At 45.3% G+C, this 14,885-nt stretch overlaps 1 protein-coding gene across 4 annotated transcripts in view; it reads left to right on the top strand.

Annotated features, from left to right (window-relative positions):
• The first annotated feature begins 802 nt into the window (after positions 1-802).
• CENPC (centromere protein C) overlaps positions 803-14,885 on the top strand; it is a 522,895-nt gene continuing 508,812 nt past the window's right edge. For all 4 annotated transcript variants that reach the window (XM_077476133.1, XM_077476132.1, XM_077476131.1 and 1 more), the window contains exons 1-2: positions 803-956; positions 8,100-8,143. In XM_077476133.1, coding sequence (XP_077332259.1) covers positions 813-956; positions 8,100-8,143 — 188 coding nt within the window. In that variant the 5' untranslated portion in view covers positions 803-812. The remainder of the gene's footprint in view (positions 957-8,099; positions 8,144-14,885) is intronic.

The following is a 14,885-nucleotide window of genomic DNA, read 5'->3' as shown; positions in this document are numbered from 1 at the left end:
TACACCCCGCACTCCTCTGCAGTAACAATACACCGAGAATGGGGTGTTTTGTCACATTCTGCTACCCATCACATTTTGCTACCCACTGAATTGCGTATGCAAGACGCCGCCATATGCGTTCCAATACTGTTGTAAGACCACTTTGCCACAGGTCCCCGCGGGCTCGCAATGCTTCAGGCACGACAAAATGATAATTTATCTCTATGTCCACTTGGATGGTGGGCTTGAACCTGGACTCAGGGGTGTGGCCAAAATTCTGCGCAAGCTCAGATCGCCACAGTGTTGGAACACATATGGCGGCGTCGCACATGTGCAGCCCAGCGGGTAGCCAAATGTGATGGGTCGCCATATGTGAGGATACGGGGCAAGTGGACATCTTATTACACCCACCGGAGTTTTGTATTTCACAGTTATTGTTACCAGGAAACGAAAATGATAAGATGAAATACAGTATTTAGAAATTGGGTGGACTTTACATGTTGAATTTTAAAAGCAGCAGCAAACCTGCTGATCTCACAGGTTTGCTAATGTGACAGAACACGGCTGCTTTTATAATTCAACATGTAAACAGTCCGATGGATTTCCAAACACTGTCTTTCACCATATATGTTCCGTTTACTGTTAAAAAAATAACTGAGAAATGCAAAACTGCGGTGAGTGTAACAAGATGTCCGCTTGCCCCCTTCTCGGTATATTGTTACTGTGGAGGAGTGCAGGGTGTAGCAAGATGGCGGCGACGATACGTCACTTCCGTTACCAATTCTGACGGTAATCTGACGGAACAACGGCAGTACAGGAAGGCGTGATCGCACATGCGCGGTGTGGCGCCGTGTAAACTCAGGAAACTAGCAGGGCAGTTTGAGTTTCTCAGTAGCGCCACTGTAGGCTTACGTTGTCGGACAGTCTATGGTTCGCACTTCAGCGGCACAACGACCATGGGGGACAGCATGACTCTGGTAAGCTGTAAGCGCCTTTGGAATAGAGGAATAAAGCGGACTTTTATTTCTTGTACGTAGTGTGTAACTGAAGCCGACCTAGCTTAGGCATAGCGCTCACAGATGCAGTGGAGCATCAAGTTGTAAGGTGCGTGGACAAAGGGTTAAGGAATCTAGTGTCCTATTGGGTAATTAGATGCAATAACCTATAGCAACCAATCAGACGTTCTCACACTGTGGGATGCACCCCATCACATTGCAATGTCAGCCAGGCTCCTGGAGATAGTAAAGCCCACCTAATGTGGGGGGCTCACACTTGCAGTCAGGGGGTGCTACTACTAGGTGATTGAGCCACAGTTTTACAGTCCGTTTAAGCTGGAGGGTCCCAGGTTGCCAACCCCTCTTACTGTAAACCCAGAGTAGTGACTGCAGCAGGCACAAAATAAAGCATTCTTTCAGATTTTAACTTCTGTTGCATTTGACAGCAGAACTGCAAATGAGTGGGGTTGTGCTGCAAACGTGAGGCCATGGTATTCCCATTCACAAGCCCTGAACAGAGTGGGGAGGTTGAAGGAGTCAGTCAGGCAAAGAGCATGCTGTTAGGAGGAGAGAGCTCCTTGCTGTCCAGTCGTGGGGGGTGGAAGAGACCTGTAAGTGGAACAATGGCAGAAAAATTGAGGTCTAGCTTGCTAGACAGGGCTGCGTGGTTTGGCAGATCTGTGTAAATCTCTGGACTAGTTTGACAATAATATATATTGTAACCCCAAAAAGTACAGCGCTATTCTTCAATAAATTAGTGATAAATGAAAATATATATGAAAAAAGAAATTTATATCGTGAATGAAGCAGCAACTTATTATGTGAGATACCCACAAACCAAATCCTAGTTAATTTTCAAAAAAGCTGCGCTGAGAATGATCCAAAAATTATTCGTGAAAAATAAAGTGCTAAAAAAACAATATTATACCAACTCTAATTAAAGAATGTGTATATTCAAAAAATAATTCGAAAAAAAATAAAATATTAATTATATTAATTTTCCATATCACCATCTACACAAAAAAGAGTTCATTTCATATAGAAAAAAATAATAATAGATCCTCTTTGATTGTAGTTCCCACCGTGAAACACACCACACCGGTAAAGGGAAAAGGGTGTCCTCAAAGATGCAGAAAACAGAACTCCACCACCAATATCACTGCCGCTTACCAGCTAGACTGGTCCCATCACAGAGACCAGATATGGCCACACATAAGAAAACACTCCTTCTGCACATGGACCACCAGGAGGATACAGCTCTGTTCAGGCGTTTGGACTGATCATACGGCTACACCACTCATTGCCCGGTACATACAAAAACAAGAAGGGTCGCCATAGTGTAATAAATTCTTAGGTTTAATAAATAAATAAAAGATTGCACTTACATCCAATTAGGAAAATAGGTCGCTGTATAACAAGTAACAATATTGCCGGCCGGCTTCGTGAACGCTGCCCGTTGCTTCCGGGTTCAGCGTGGAACGCGATGACGTCAATACGCCACTCCTCCCTACGCCGTTTCGTCACAACTGACGTCTTCCAGGTGCCCCTGGAAGACGTCAGTTGTGACGAAACGGCGTAGGGAGGAGTGGCGTATTGACGTCATCGCGTTCCACGCTGAACCCGGAAGCAACGGGCAGCGTTCACGAAGCCGGCCGGCAATATTGTTACTTGTTATACAGCGACCTATTTTCCTAATTGGATGTAAGTGCAATCTTTTATTTATTTATTAAACCTAAGAATTTATTACACTATGGCGACCCTTCTTGTTTTTGTATGTACCGGGCAATGAGTGGTGTAGCCGTATGATCAGTCCAAACGCCTGAACAGAGCTGTATCCTCCTGGTGGTCCATGTGCAGAAGGAGTGTTTTCTTATGTGTGGCCATATCTGGTCTCTGTGATGGGACCAGTCTAGCTGGTAAGCGGCAGTGATATTGGTGGTGGAGTTCTGTTTTCTGCATCTTTGAGGACACCCTTTTCCCTTTACCGGTGTGGTGTGTTTCACGGTGGGAACTACAATCAAAGAGGATCTATTATTATTTTTTTCTATATGAAATGAACTCTTTTTTGTGTAGATGGTGATATGGAAAATTAATATAATTAATATTTTATTTTTTTTCGAATTATTTTTTGAATATACACATTCTTTAATTAGAGTTGGTATAATATTGTTTTTTTAGCACTTTATTTTTCACGAATAATTTTTGGATCATTCTCAGCGCAGCTTTTTTGAAAATTAAATAATATATATTATTTGGCTAGTAAAACAGCTCTCCTAGATCTATTTATTCTGTGCCTTACTTGCTTAGAGTTCAGCTTTAAATTTAAAGGGGAGCTCCAGCCTCGTAAAAAATAAGTCAGCAGCTACAAATCCTGTAGCTGCTGACATTTATTAACCACTTACTGGGCACTTAAACCCTCTTCCTGCCAAGGCCAATTTTTCAGCTTTCAGCGCTGTCACTCTTTGAATGATAATTGCGCGGTCATATAACACTGTACCCATATGACATTTTTATCGTTCCCCCCCCAAGAATAGAGCTTTATTTTGGTGGTATTTACATTTATACTGCTGGGTTTTTTATTTTTTGCTAAAAAACAAAACAAAAAATTTTTTGGGAAAAAAATAACATTTTTTTTTTTTTTATAGTTTGTTAGAAAATTTTGCAAACGGGTAATTTTTGTCCTTTGTTGATGTATGCTGATGGACCGCACTGATTGGCACCATTGCTATGCACTGGCAGGCAGCACTGATGGACACAGATACTCGGGTTATGTCTCACCCTATTCGGGACTGCTGTCCCTCTGACACAAGCCAGTGAGCATTTTTTCTTCTTCTGCTCACGCTGTCAGAGTGAGAAGGAAAAAAAAGCAGATTACCGATCTTTTGTTTACATCACGTGATCAGCTGTCATTGGCCGACATCTCATCACATGGTAAGGGCCTGGGATCGGCCGAGTCTCGTTGACTCCGTGATCACAGAGCACGCCCCGCAGGCAGCTCATGCATGGGAAGACGTCTGTTGATGGCCTCCCGGCAATTAAGGAGCACGCTGTAGCACTATAGCGTGGGCGCAAAGCGGTTAAAGAGATGCTTAACTGGATTCAGCAGTGTCCTCGCTTGGGCCAGTCCTTCGTCAGGCCTTTAGATCCCTGGTGCCCCATGTAGATTGTGGGAAGCTGGCTGTGACTCCCTGCCGCTTCACGATTGTCTCCCCACTGCACATGGGGAAGCCACTCTGCTTTCTGAACGATTACACAGCCTCCTGGGATCTGTGACGTGTCCTAGGAGGTTGCAGGCAGCTGAATTTCTGATCTGCTCGCCTAGGCTAGCCACGTTTAACTTATATTTAACAGCTCAAAAGAGAGCAAATGAGAAGGTAATTGTTAGGCTTTGCCTACACTTTAACTGCAGCAGAGAGAAATCAGGTCTTCTGCTTTACCAGGCAAGTAACTGGATGGATGGAGATACAAATCCTTATCTATTTGGCTGGAGTACATCTTTGAGATCCTTACATTTTGCATTGTAGACCTATGTATAATGCAGTTGAGCCAAAGGTTATAGCGGGAGTCTTCAAACTTTTTAGTTTGAGGGGCCCATTGTGTATTTTACAAATTTTTGCAGGCCGGAAAAATCATTTATAAATCCACAGTAGAAGAATAGAATAGAATTTGCTGACAGTGGGGCTGGATGGTGCTCCTGTGTTCTTTGCTGGCACCTAAATGCTGGAGAATCATTAGTCTCTCAATATATCTGTGTCCCCACCAGTCTCTCCATACATTTGTGCACCCATTACTCATAGTATCCATGCTAATTGGTGTCCCCATTAGAGCCCCTCCGTGTTTGTGTATCCATCAGTCTCCCAGCACATTTGTGTCCTTATTAGAGCCCACCCCACCTGCATTTCTGTGTCCCCATCAGAGCCTTCACTTCCCCCCGCATATTTGTGTCCCCATCAGAGCCATCACCTTCGTCTATTTGTGTTTCCACCAGAGTCATGCTCCCATCAGAGCTATCGGGACCCCCCACCTGTTTGTGTCCCCATCCGAGTGATCAACCCCCCCGAGATGTTTGTCCCTCCCCATCAGAGCCACCAGCTCCCCTCACATATTTGTGTCCCAATCAGTGCCACCAGCCCACCGTATGTCTGTGCCCTCATCAGTGCCATCTGCCCCCCATATGTTTGAGTCCCTATCAGAGCAATTAAACCCACCCCCAGCACATTTGTAACTATTTCACAGCACCTCAATGGTTCCCAGGATGCCAGTGGTCAACACAATGAGACGCCGGGAGGGGGTGCAGGACTTGCGCTGCATACTGTTGGGGGTGAATATTTAGCGCAGGTTCCACAACCGACAGACTGTTCCTGCAGTGAGGCTGAGGATTCCACTCTCATATAAATGCATAGCAGTAGGCTCTCTCCTTGTAGTCCTCTATTAGATAGAGCAGCGATGTTCACAGGTACAACCAGGCATTTCCATTTAAAACATAGCTATCTCCTCCACTTTTTACCACCAAGGCTCACGTGTAATGAAAATAGGTCTCCATGTATAGTATTCCAGTAAAATCATTTTTTAAAAATTTTACCCACTCACATGTAAAAAAAACAGTCAACAGTTTTCTTGTGTATCAGGGACTTGCGGTCTCGGCCAGAAGTGATGTTCACCCGTCTGCTCCCTACGTGCTACGTCACCATTCACATGACTTCATCAAGGGTATGGAGTCAGGTGAACAAGGCTGCCTTAAATACAATCCTTTGTTGCCATAACAACAATCTACCTCATATAACATATATAAATACCGCTCTTAATAGCGGGGACATCTAGTGGTAAAAATGGTCAATGACAGGGTTGTAACCACACTCTCTCAAATCAGACATCTAGTGGTGAAACAATGACAGGTATAAATTGGTAGCTACTATTGGGTATTGATTTGCGTATTAGTATATTCTTTTTATCATTTATTACCTTATCCTTATTTCACTTGTGTAGCAACCATGGATATTTTTGGGTTCTTAGAAAATAGGACCATAGATTTAGATAATATCGTTGAGAAACGAGATTAATTTAGTAGGAGTTATTGAAAATAGTTTCAGAAAAATGGGACACCTATTGGAGAAAAAAAAATAATAATGCATGGTGGGATATTGCTGCCAATGAAAAATATATTAAGGACAAATTGATATCGAAGACTAAGATGGGTTGTGCCCATTAATGATGGTTTGATGGATAAAGAATCAAAAGATGAATGGTTTAATTTTTTTTATGAATATAAACAATGAGAACATATAAACCTATATATATATATATATATATCTATATCAATGAAGTGGTGCAAATCTTCTATATAGTGTTCCTCCAACACCGTGCCTTTTTAAGAACTTGCTTACTGGGCACTTAAACCCCCCTCCTATCCAGACCAATTTTCAGCTTTCAGTGCTGATTTATTTTGAATGACAATTGTGCACTGTACCCAAATGAAATTTTTAGCATAGAGCTTTCTTTTGGTGGTATTTGATCACCTGTGCAATTTTTATTTTGTTAAAAAAAAAATGTAAAAAGACAGAATTCTTTAAAAAAAAAATATTTGTTATTAAATATATTTTTTTATTTTGTTATAAAATTTTAAAACGGTTAATTTTTGTCCGTCATTGATGTACACTGGTGAGGCGGCAGTGATGGGTTCTGATCGATTACACTGATAGGCAGCACTTTTAGGTGGCACTGGCACCACTTGTGGGCATTGATAGGTGGCACCTGTGGGCACTTTCAGGTGGTAATTATAAGGCATAATGCCTCTTACGTTTCGGGACCGATGTCCCTTTAAGGTGAGCCGGTGATCGCTTTTTTTTTTTTTTTTCTCTTCACGCTGACAACGTAGGAGGGAAAAAAAAGCCGATCACCGAGCTTTTGTTTTGATCATGTGATCAGCTGTCATTGGCTGACAGCTGATCACATGGTAAGGGGCCCGGGATACTCAGATCGGTGATCACCCGAGTCTCATTGACTCGGTGATCACAGTGCGCGCAGGGAGCGTGCACAGGGGAGGCCATCATATGACGGCCTCCTGGGAATTCACATCCGCGCTGTGGCCATCATTCGACCATAGTGTGGATGTCAAGTGGTTAAAGTACAATGTGCTTAAATCTTCAAAATCGTGCTTCATCAGAAGTGACATATAGATGTACTCACCAGATATCTCTGGCCACAGAGTGACCACTAGGCATATAATGGAGAGAATTCTTTCACATTTAAATCAAACTTTCCAAGCCACATGCGATTCTGATCGACTGTTTCCACTCTACTTCAATCATGAATTTATAAGAAATCTTCCAACTAGTACATTCTAGGATCCACAGCTCCTTCCATAGAAATCTGTGAATTTGGGCTCCCCAAAAACGAGTCACAGAGAGGCAATATGGTATAATATTGTCTTTAATAAAAGCACTTACATACATATGTAAAGCACAAGTAGATAGATGTAGTGCCTTACGTATGTATGTGCTTTTATTAAAGACAATATTATACCATATTGCCTCTCTGTGACTCGTTTTTGGGGAGCCCAAATTCACAGATTTCTATGGAAGGAGCTGTGGATATGCATCCTAGAATGTACTAGTTGGAAGATTTTTTGTACATTCATGATTGAAGTGGAGTCTGATTTCTGGAAACAACCGATCAGAATCGCATGTGGCTTGGAAAGTTTGATTTAAATGAGAAAGGATTCTCTCCATTATATGCCTGGTGGTCACTCTGTGGCCGGAGATATCTGGTGAGCACATCTATGTCACTTCAGGTGAAACACGTTTGATTATTTGAAGATTTAAGCACATTGCACTTTAAAAGGCACAAGATAGTGTGTATGGGGCTTTAATGGGGGAATGGTTGTAGGAAAGAAATTCCCACCCTCTATATGGCCTTCTTTAGATTTCAGTTTACCATAGGAGGGTCACTGTATTTTGCTCCTCATTGACTTAAAAAAATTTGTTTTTAATTGAGGGAAAATGTATAGTGTGTTTTTTTTTTTTTTTTTTTTTTTTAAGCAATGGTTTGCTAAATGCTCTCCTCCATTTCGTGAATTGCTTCAAACAGATTGGAAACTTGAAAACTAACTCATATTTCTTTATACAGGACCAACTTAAAACCCAATATAGAATACGATTTTATCGGGATAGGTAAGTGTGTTCATTTCCATGTTAAACATATTAAAAAGTTAAGTTCACTTTTTGATTAAAATTGACTGTGCAGTCAAGGGGCCCCAGTAGAATAAAAAGCATCATGCAGCTTTGAAAAATCTTCCCATTTTTAATGCCATACCAGTAATTCATCAGTGCCACCCCTGAAGTCTGGGCGAATATCCCCTACATCCTACCTAGAAGCTAAGACACTCCACACACTAAGCGCTTGCCTCCAGCCTCCTTACAGTAATAAGTGGTCTCTGTTTAAGTGCCGGTTCACACTTGTGCAAGAACACTGTAAATCCACTGCAGATTCCCACATCGCACCCGACAGACAGGGCAGTTCACACTGCCAAATGCGAACTGCTGGGAAGTGTCATTATATGTTAACGACACCCCCATTTCAGCTCGCGTATCGCACTGCGAACTGACAGTTCGGACATGAATCTGATCACATATGTGTGAACACACATGCTATCCGATTCTGGTGCAAACAGACAAAAGGGTTCTGTGCGTGCTTGGACTGAATGCGGTGCAATATCAGCCATACTATCTGTATGGCTGATATCGCACCGCACAGACATCACATGTAATGTGAACAGCAGTGCGCTGCAAATTACATGCAATGTCTGGCATCGCACAAGTGTGAACCGGCCCTAAAACCCATTCCTGTGCAGTTCTCTCTTACTCCCCCTATAGCAACAAGGCTGGTGCCTCCTAGCTTTTAGGCAGAATGGGGCTGATTGCTTAAAGTTGGGATTTATGTGACTAGACTTTGGGGGTGCCACTCATGGTCTACAGGTACAGAAAGTTGAGATCTGCATATGTTTCCCAGGTCCCCTTATTTCCTAAACACTAATCTGGAAAGTGTACTCATCTGCATTTAACCACTTCGCCCCTCACACCTGTAAACCCCCTATGGACCCAGAGCAGTTTTTACATTTATGGTATGAACCTGTTTATTCAGCGATTTTCTTTGTAATCCCCAAAGATAACAAGGTAATACAGATTGTGTGTTTTTTATTTATTTATTTATGTTTATGGGCGAACAAGGCTTTCTTTTAATGATATTGTCTTGCAACAATCATGATTATTTTTATTATTTTTGCAATCTTTTGACAATAAAATGCAAGAAAACTAGACAAAATGCATTTTTTATTTTTTGCGTTTATAGCAATGTTTGTTTAAAAAGAAATCGTGCTACTGCAGATACAGTGTGCCATTTTATTCTGTAGTTTGTCCTACCACTTACTGCCTGCCCACAGTACATTTACAACAGCAGCACTTTGATGTACTGGTACATTGCAGCATACATGCGCAGGGGTGTGATCCTGTGACCACTGCAGATCAAAGCACTCAGCGGCTGTGCATGGTCATATTGATCACAGGATACCCCAGCCAATCATAGTGATTTCAAGATTACGTATAAACAAAACCGTCATGAATGGCTTAAATTTATGACCACTTGCTTAATATTGTGATGCTGTGATTGGCCCACAGCTTTCACATGTATCTGGCACCCTGTACCATCTGGCTGTTGCCAATCACAGATCACAATAGTAAGCAAGTTGTCATTCATGGCAGTTATAGCAGTATTAAACCAACAGAAAACTTATATTATATTGCAGGTTACCAATTCTTAGATGTGTTGGCTGCATTCGTTTTCTGTTTTTTTAGCTTGCTTTCTTTCTTATACTTTTTGTCTGCTGATTCAGCCAGCAATAGCCGCTGTCTTCAGAAGTTCAAGCTCTTCCAGCAGAGTATATCTGCCTACATGGTTGAGACCATCTATTTACCACTGGCAGGAGTGAATAAAATTAACAGCTTTTATTTATTCATGCAAAACCTTTATCCCAAATGGGGAAAAAAAAATGTTTGCTGTAACTGATTCTAAAGTGTTAGCTCTGTCTGTTTTCAAATCAGCTAATAAATTTAACACTCCCGTTACCCCCCCTCCCCCTCCCGGACTGGGTGGTGTCTCATTAAGCCCTGTGTGTGTGTGTGTGTGTGTGTGTGTGTATATACAGTATATAGAGCTGCACAATTAATTTTAAAGAATCGTTATAGCAATCTTGACTAAAGTGTTTCACAATTCTTTATGCAAAGCATTCTCTCTGCTCTTCTGAAGCCCCAGCCCTCAAAAGAAAGGAAGAGAAAAATTGGGCAGTCTGCCAAGAATCAAAATATTCTTTATCAGTTGAACTTAAGTATAAACATTGTAACAGTTAGTGCCCGTTCACACAGGGGCGACGCGACTTGCAGCGCGTCTCACAGACGCGACCTGCACACGACTTCAACGGCAACTTGCAAAATGACTTCTGTATAGAAGTCAATGCAAGTCGCCTGAAGTCGCCCCGAAAATACTACAGGAACCTTTTTCTAAGTCGGAGCGACTTGAGTCGCTCCTATTAGAACGGTTCCATAGTACAGAACGGAGCGCGACTTGTCAGGCGGCTAAGTCGCCTGACAAGTCGCGGTAGTGTGAACGGGCACGTAGTCAACGGAATAGACTGTGTGTAAGTGAAAAAAGTTTAACTACTTAAACACTAAACCTTTTTCTGACATTTTGTTTGTTTCAAGTTAAAATAATTATAATTTTTTTGCTAGAAAGTTACTTAGAACCCCCAAACATTATATATATTTCTCTTACATTCACCGACTGACACAGCTCCTCTTAGACCATTGGGTTGTTACGCCACCTTCAGGAGAGGACTAGGCATAACGTGTAATATAAAAACTAGAGCTTTCTAGTTCCACCCAAGGGGGGGTCCCTTAGGTAACAACCCCACAGCCTGCCTTGCAGCTTCAGTTTTTTTTCTGCCTAGTGAAGGAGAAGGACCTATGAACTCTGCGGGCTCATCGGTCCGTGGATTTTTTTTTGCTTTTTGCGCAAGATTAAAGATCCTGTGATCTGCTATCAACAGCCGGCTGGGTGACAGGCTGGATACTCTTATCCTTGTAGTCTCCCCAGCCTGACCAGCCAGTGTGTGCAGACCAGAGTTCCGCGCTGGGTTAGCCACGACATACCTCAGCTCCAGAAGCAGTCAGTGAGCGTAAATGCTCCGGGGCACACATGACCGGACTACTGATGTCTATGTCACAGTGTGCCGGGCCAGCAGCCACCCGTACTGATCGGAGAGTGGGTCTGTGAGTACAGCTCTCCTTGCCTCGATGGGGCTGAGCAGCTGGGTATTCCCTGGGAGGTCGATTCGGGGGTCCCTCACCTCCCTCTCTTCTCTCCCTGTGCCTATCTCCCCCCCCCCCCCGTGGGGGATGCTGCATGGGCTGCTGAGCGGTGTGTGTGCCATATACAGGGGCTCTCCGGGGGGGGGGGGGGCTCTCATCTGTGGGGGGGGGGGGGGGGGACTGCGCTGGCTGGCTGTGCCCTGGATGTGTGTAGGTCTCTTCCCCTGAGGTGTCTAGAGGTTGTATCTGTTCGCTGTAGCGCGGTTATGAGGGTGGGACCATCACTGTCCTAAGTCCCCATTAGGTGGCAGAAAGGGTAGGGTCAGCATGGCTTCAGAAACTGGTGTTTCTTCCTTCGAAATCCAGGCAATTGCAACCGGTTCGCCTGCAGACAGTGCAGTGCCTCTGGACACTTTGTCGGCGGTCCTCAATTCGTTCGTTGCCAAGATGGAGGCGGTGCGTGGTCGCAAAGGTGGTAAAAAACAACCCCTGCCCCCCCTCCTCCGGGGAGAGCTCTGACGCAGACTCAGGCCCCGCTGAGGCTTGTGGCCCCTGCTCTTTCGTTTCGGATGATGCTGACCAGGACCGATCGGACAGTGAGGATGAGCCCCTGTCCGGGTCTGTGTGCGATAAAGCGCTTGTTGGAGCACTTAGCACAGCTGTGCGTGATACCCTGAAGATTCAGGAGCCAGCAGATCCCTCTGCTGATGTAGCGGTCCCTTTTGGGTCCCGTAAGTCAGCCCGTTCACCTAAGGTGTTCCCATATCTCACTTATTTTGACAAGTTCATTTACAGGGAATGGGGTCGACCAGAACGGACCTTTTCGGTCCCCAAATATATGGCGGTGCGTTGCCCCTTTTGAAGAGAGCCTTCTCAAAAAGTGGTCGGCTCCTCCGGTCATGGACCCTCAAGTATCCAGGTTAAACAAAGCAACCATGATCCCGGTAGAGGGGACTCCTGCCTTTATGGACCCCACGGACAGGAAGGCTGAAGCAGTGGCTCGTTCCTTCTTTATTGTTGTGGGGTCAACTATGCGACCAGTACTGGCATCCACACTTGTACCTCACACACTGAGTGGGTAAAACTTTTGTGCTGTGAATTGGGAGAGCAACAGGCTTCTCCTGTCTGCGTGGAACTAGCAGACCAACTAGTGCAAGGCCTGAAGTACATTTGTGAAGCAGCCCTGAATACCCTTCCTCTGTTATCCAGGGCTTCAGTGTCAGCAGTGGTGCTGAGGTGCTTGATTTGGCTAAAATGCTGGTCTGCTGACCAGGCATCCAAAAAAGCCCTGACAGATCTTCCCTTCCTTGGCGACCTGCTCTTTGGAGCCTCATTGGATGACATTATTAAAAATGCCACAGGTGGTAAGAGTACACTACTGTCACAGGCCAGGAAGGCTAAGGAGCCACGCCGTAGGCAAGGGCCCTCATTCGGCTTTTTTGTCCGCCCGGGGCTTCAACCAAGCGTCCTCAGGACGACCTCTGAAGGACCGAAGCATCACTGGAAGCACAAGCCTAACAAGCCTGCAAGCAAAAGTGCTACCGCATGAAGGTTTGCCCCCGCCCGCAACACGGGTGGGGGGGGTCGCCTTTGAGAGTTTGCAGCCCGGTGGGCCTCTCGGCTGTCCGACCAATGGGTCTGCGATCTTATTTCCTCAGGCTACAAGATAGAGTTCCTTTCTTGGCCACAAAACAGATTCTTCATCTCCAGCATACCCGTACTCCGGTAAGGGGTCGGCTGAGTCACGGGGTGATAGTACCTGTTCCAGAATCGGGATTACAATCTTGGACCTGAAATCCCTCAATTACTTTGTAAAAGTACAGAGGTTCAGAATGGAATCAGTTCGCTCAGTAGTCACTGCACTCCATCAAGGAGACTCTCTGGCGTCCTTGGACATCCAGGATGCGTACCTGCACATACCCATATGCCTTCAGCATCAGAGGTTTCTGCGATCTGCAGTCAGGGAAGCCCACTACCAGTTTGTGGCTCTCCCTTTTGGCTTGGCATCAGCCCCCCGAGTCTTTACCAAGTTATTGGCTCCTGTTTTGGCGTTGCTGCGGCAACATGGGATCGCGATCGTGGGATACCTAGATGATCTCCTCCTGAGAGCATCTTCCACCTCAGAGTTACAGGAGGATGTGGCGATCACCATGCAGACCCTGCAGGAATTTGGGTGGCTGTAGAACCTATAAATGTCGGTGATCGTACCGACTCAGCATTTGGAGTACTCAGGCTTACTGCTGGACTCTATGGAAGCGAGAGTCTCTCCCTTCAGACAAGCTGCAGACTCTCAGAGCCGCGGTAAAGCTGTTGACCTGCAGGTGGTCGTCGCTACGCTTCTGCATGCGAGTTCTGGGCCTCATGGTGGCCTCCTTCGAGGCAGTACCGTATGCCCAGTTTCACACCAGAGTCCTGCAGAAGGAGATTTTGACAAAATGGGACAAATCTCCGTTGCCCCTGGATCGGCAGATTCAGGTGAGCCAGTTAGTCAGGGATTTCCTGCTCTGGTGGTTGAGGTCCCTGGCACTTCGATCTTGGAAGTCGTTCCTACCTCTGAAATGGACAGTGATCACTATGGATCCCAGCCTAACTGGCTGGGGTGGAGTAATGGGAGATCAGTTGACCCAGGGCCTCTGGTCGGTGGAGGAATCCAAGTTGCCGATCAATCTGCTCGAACTGAGAGCGATTTATTAGGCAATGCCTCTCCACATGGTCACTTCGAGGGCATCCGATCAGGATCCAGTCAGACAACGCCACGTCGGTGGCATACGTCAATCACCAAGGAGGAACAAGAAGCTCGGCCACCGCACGGGAGGTTGCTTACATCCTTCAGTGGGAAGAGCGTCATGTACTGGCCCCGTTGGCCATTTACATCCTGGGAGTGCAGAACTGGCAGGCGGACTACCTAAGTCGCCAGATGCTGGACCCAGGAGAATGGGCATTGCATCCGCAGGTGTTCAGGCTACTGTGCCTGTGATGGGGCACACCAGACGTGGATCATCTGGCCTCCCATCTCAATCAGAAAGTGCATAGATTCATGTCTAGGATGAGAAATCCTTGGGCAGACGCGCTGGTGGCTCCGTGGGATCAGTACCAGCTGATCTATGCATTTCCTCCGCTGAAACTGTTACCACGTCTGCTCTGCAGAGTGGGGGCCGAAGGGATTCGAGTAATACCGATTTGCCCCAGTTTGGGCGCAGCATCCCTGGTACGCAGATTTAGTGCGCCTGGCGGCAGACGCCCCATGGCGACTGCCGTTACGAGAAGACCTTCTGTCTCAAGGTCCGATTCTCCATCCTGCTTTACCATGCTGGTTTTAACGGCATGACTATTGAGAGCCAGTTTTTCGGGAACTGGGCTCTTTCAGACTCGGTGATCCCAACTATGCTGAGAGCATGGAAATCTTCTCGGAAGATATATCATCGTACCTACACCTCCATGTGTGAGGAGAAAGGATGGTGTCCATGCTCCTTTTCTATATCCAGGATCCTGCTGTTTCTACAGCAAGGAGTAGACCAGAAATTGCCTTTAAGCACCATTAAAGGACAAATAT

Source organism: Lithobates pipiens, unplaced genomic scaffold, assembly GCF_037356315.1.
Source record: "Lithobates pipiens isolate NorthernLeopardFrog02 unplaced genomic scaffold, aLitPip1_a1.2 Scaffold_13, whole genome shotgun sequence".
Lineage (NCBI taxonomy): Eukaryota > Metazoa > Chordata > Amphibia > Anura > Ranidae > Lithobates > Lithobates pipiens.
This window is presented reverse-complemented; position numbering and strand designations above follow the sequence as displayed.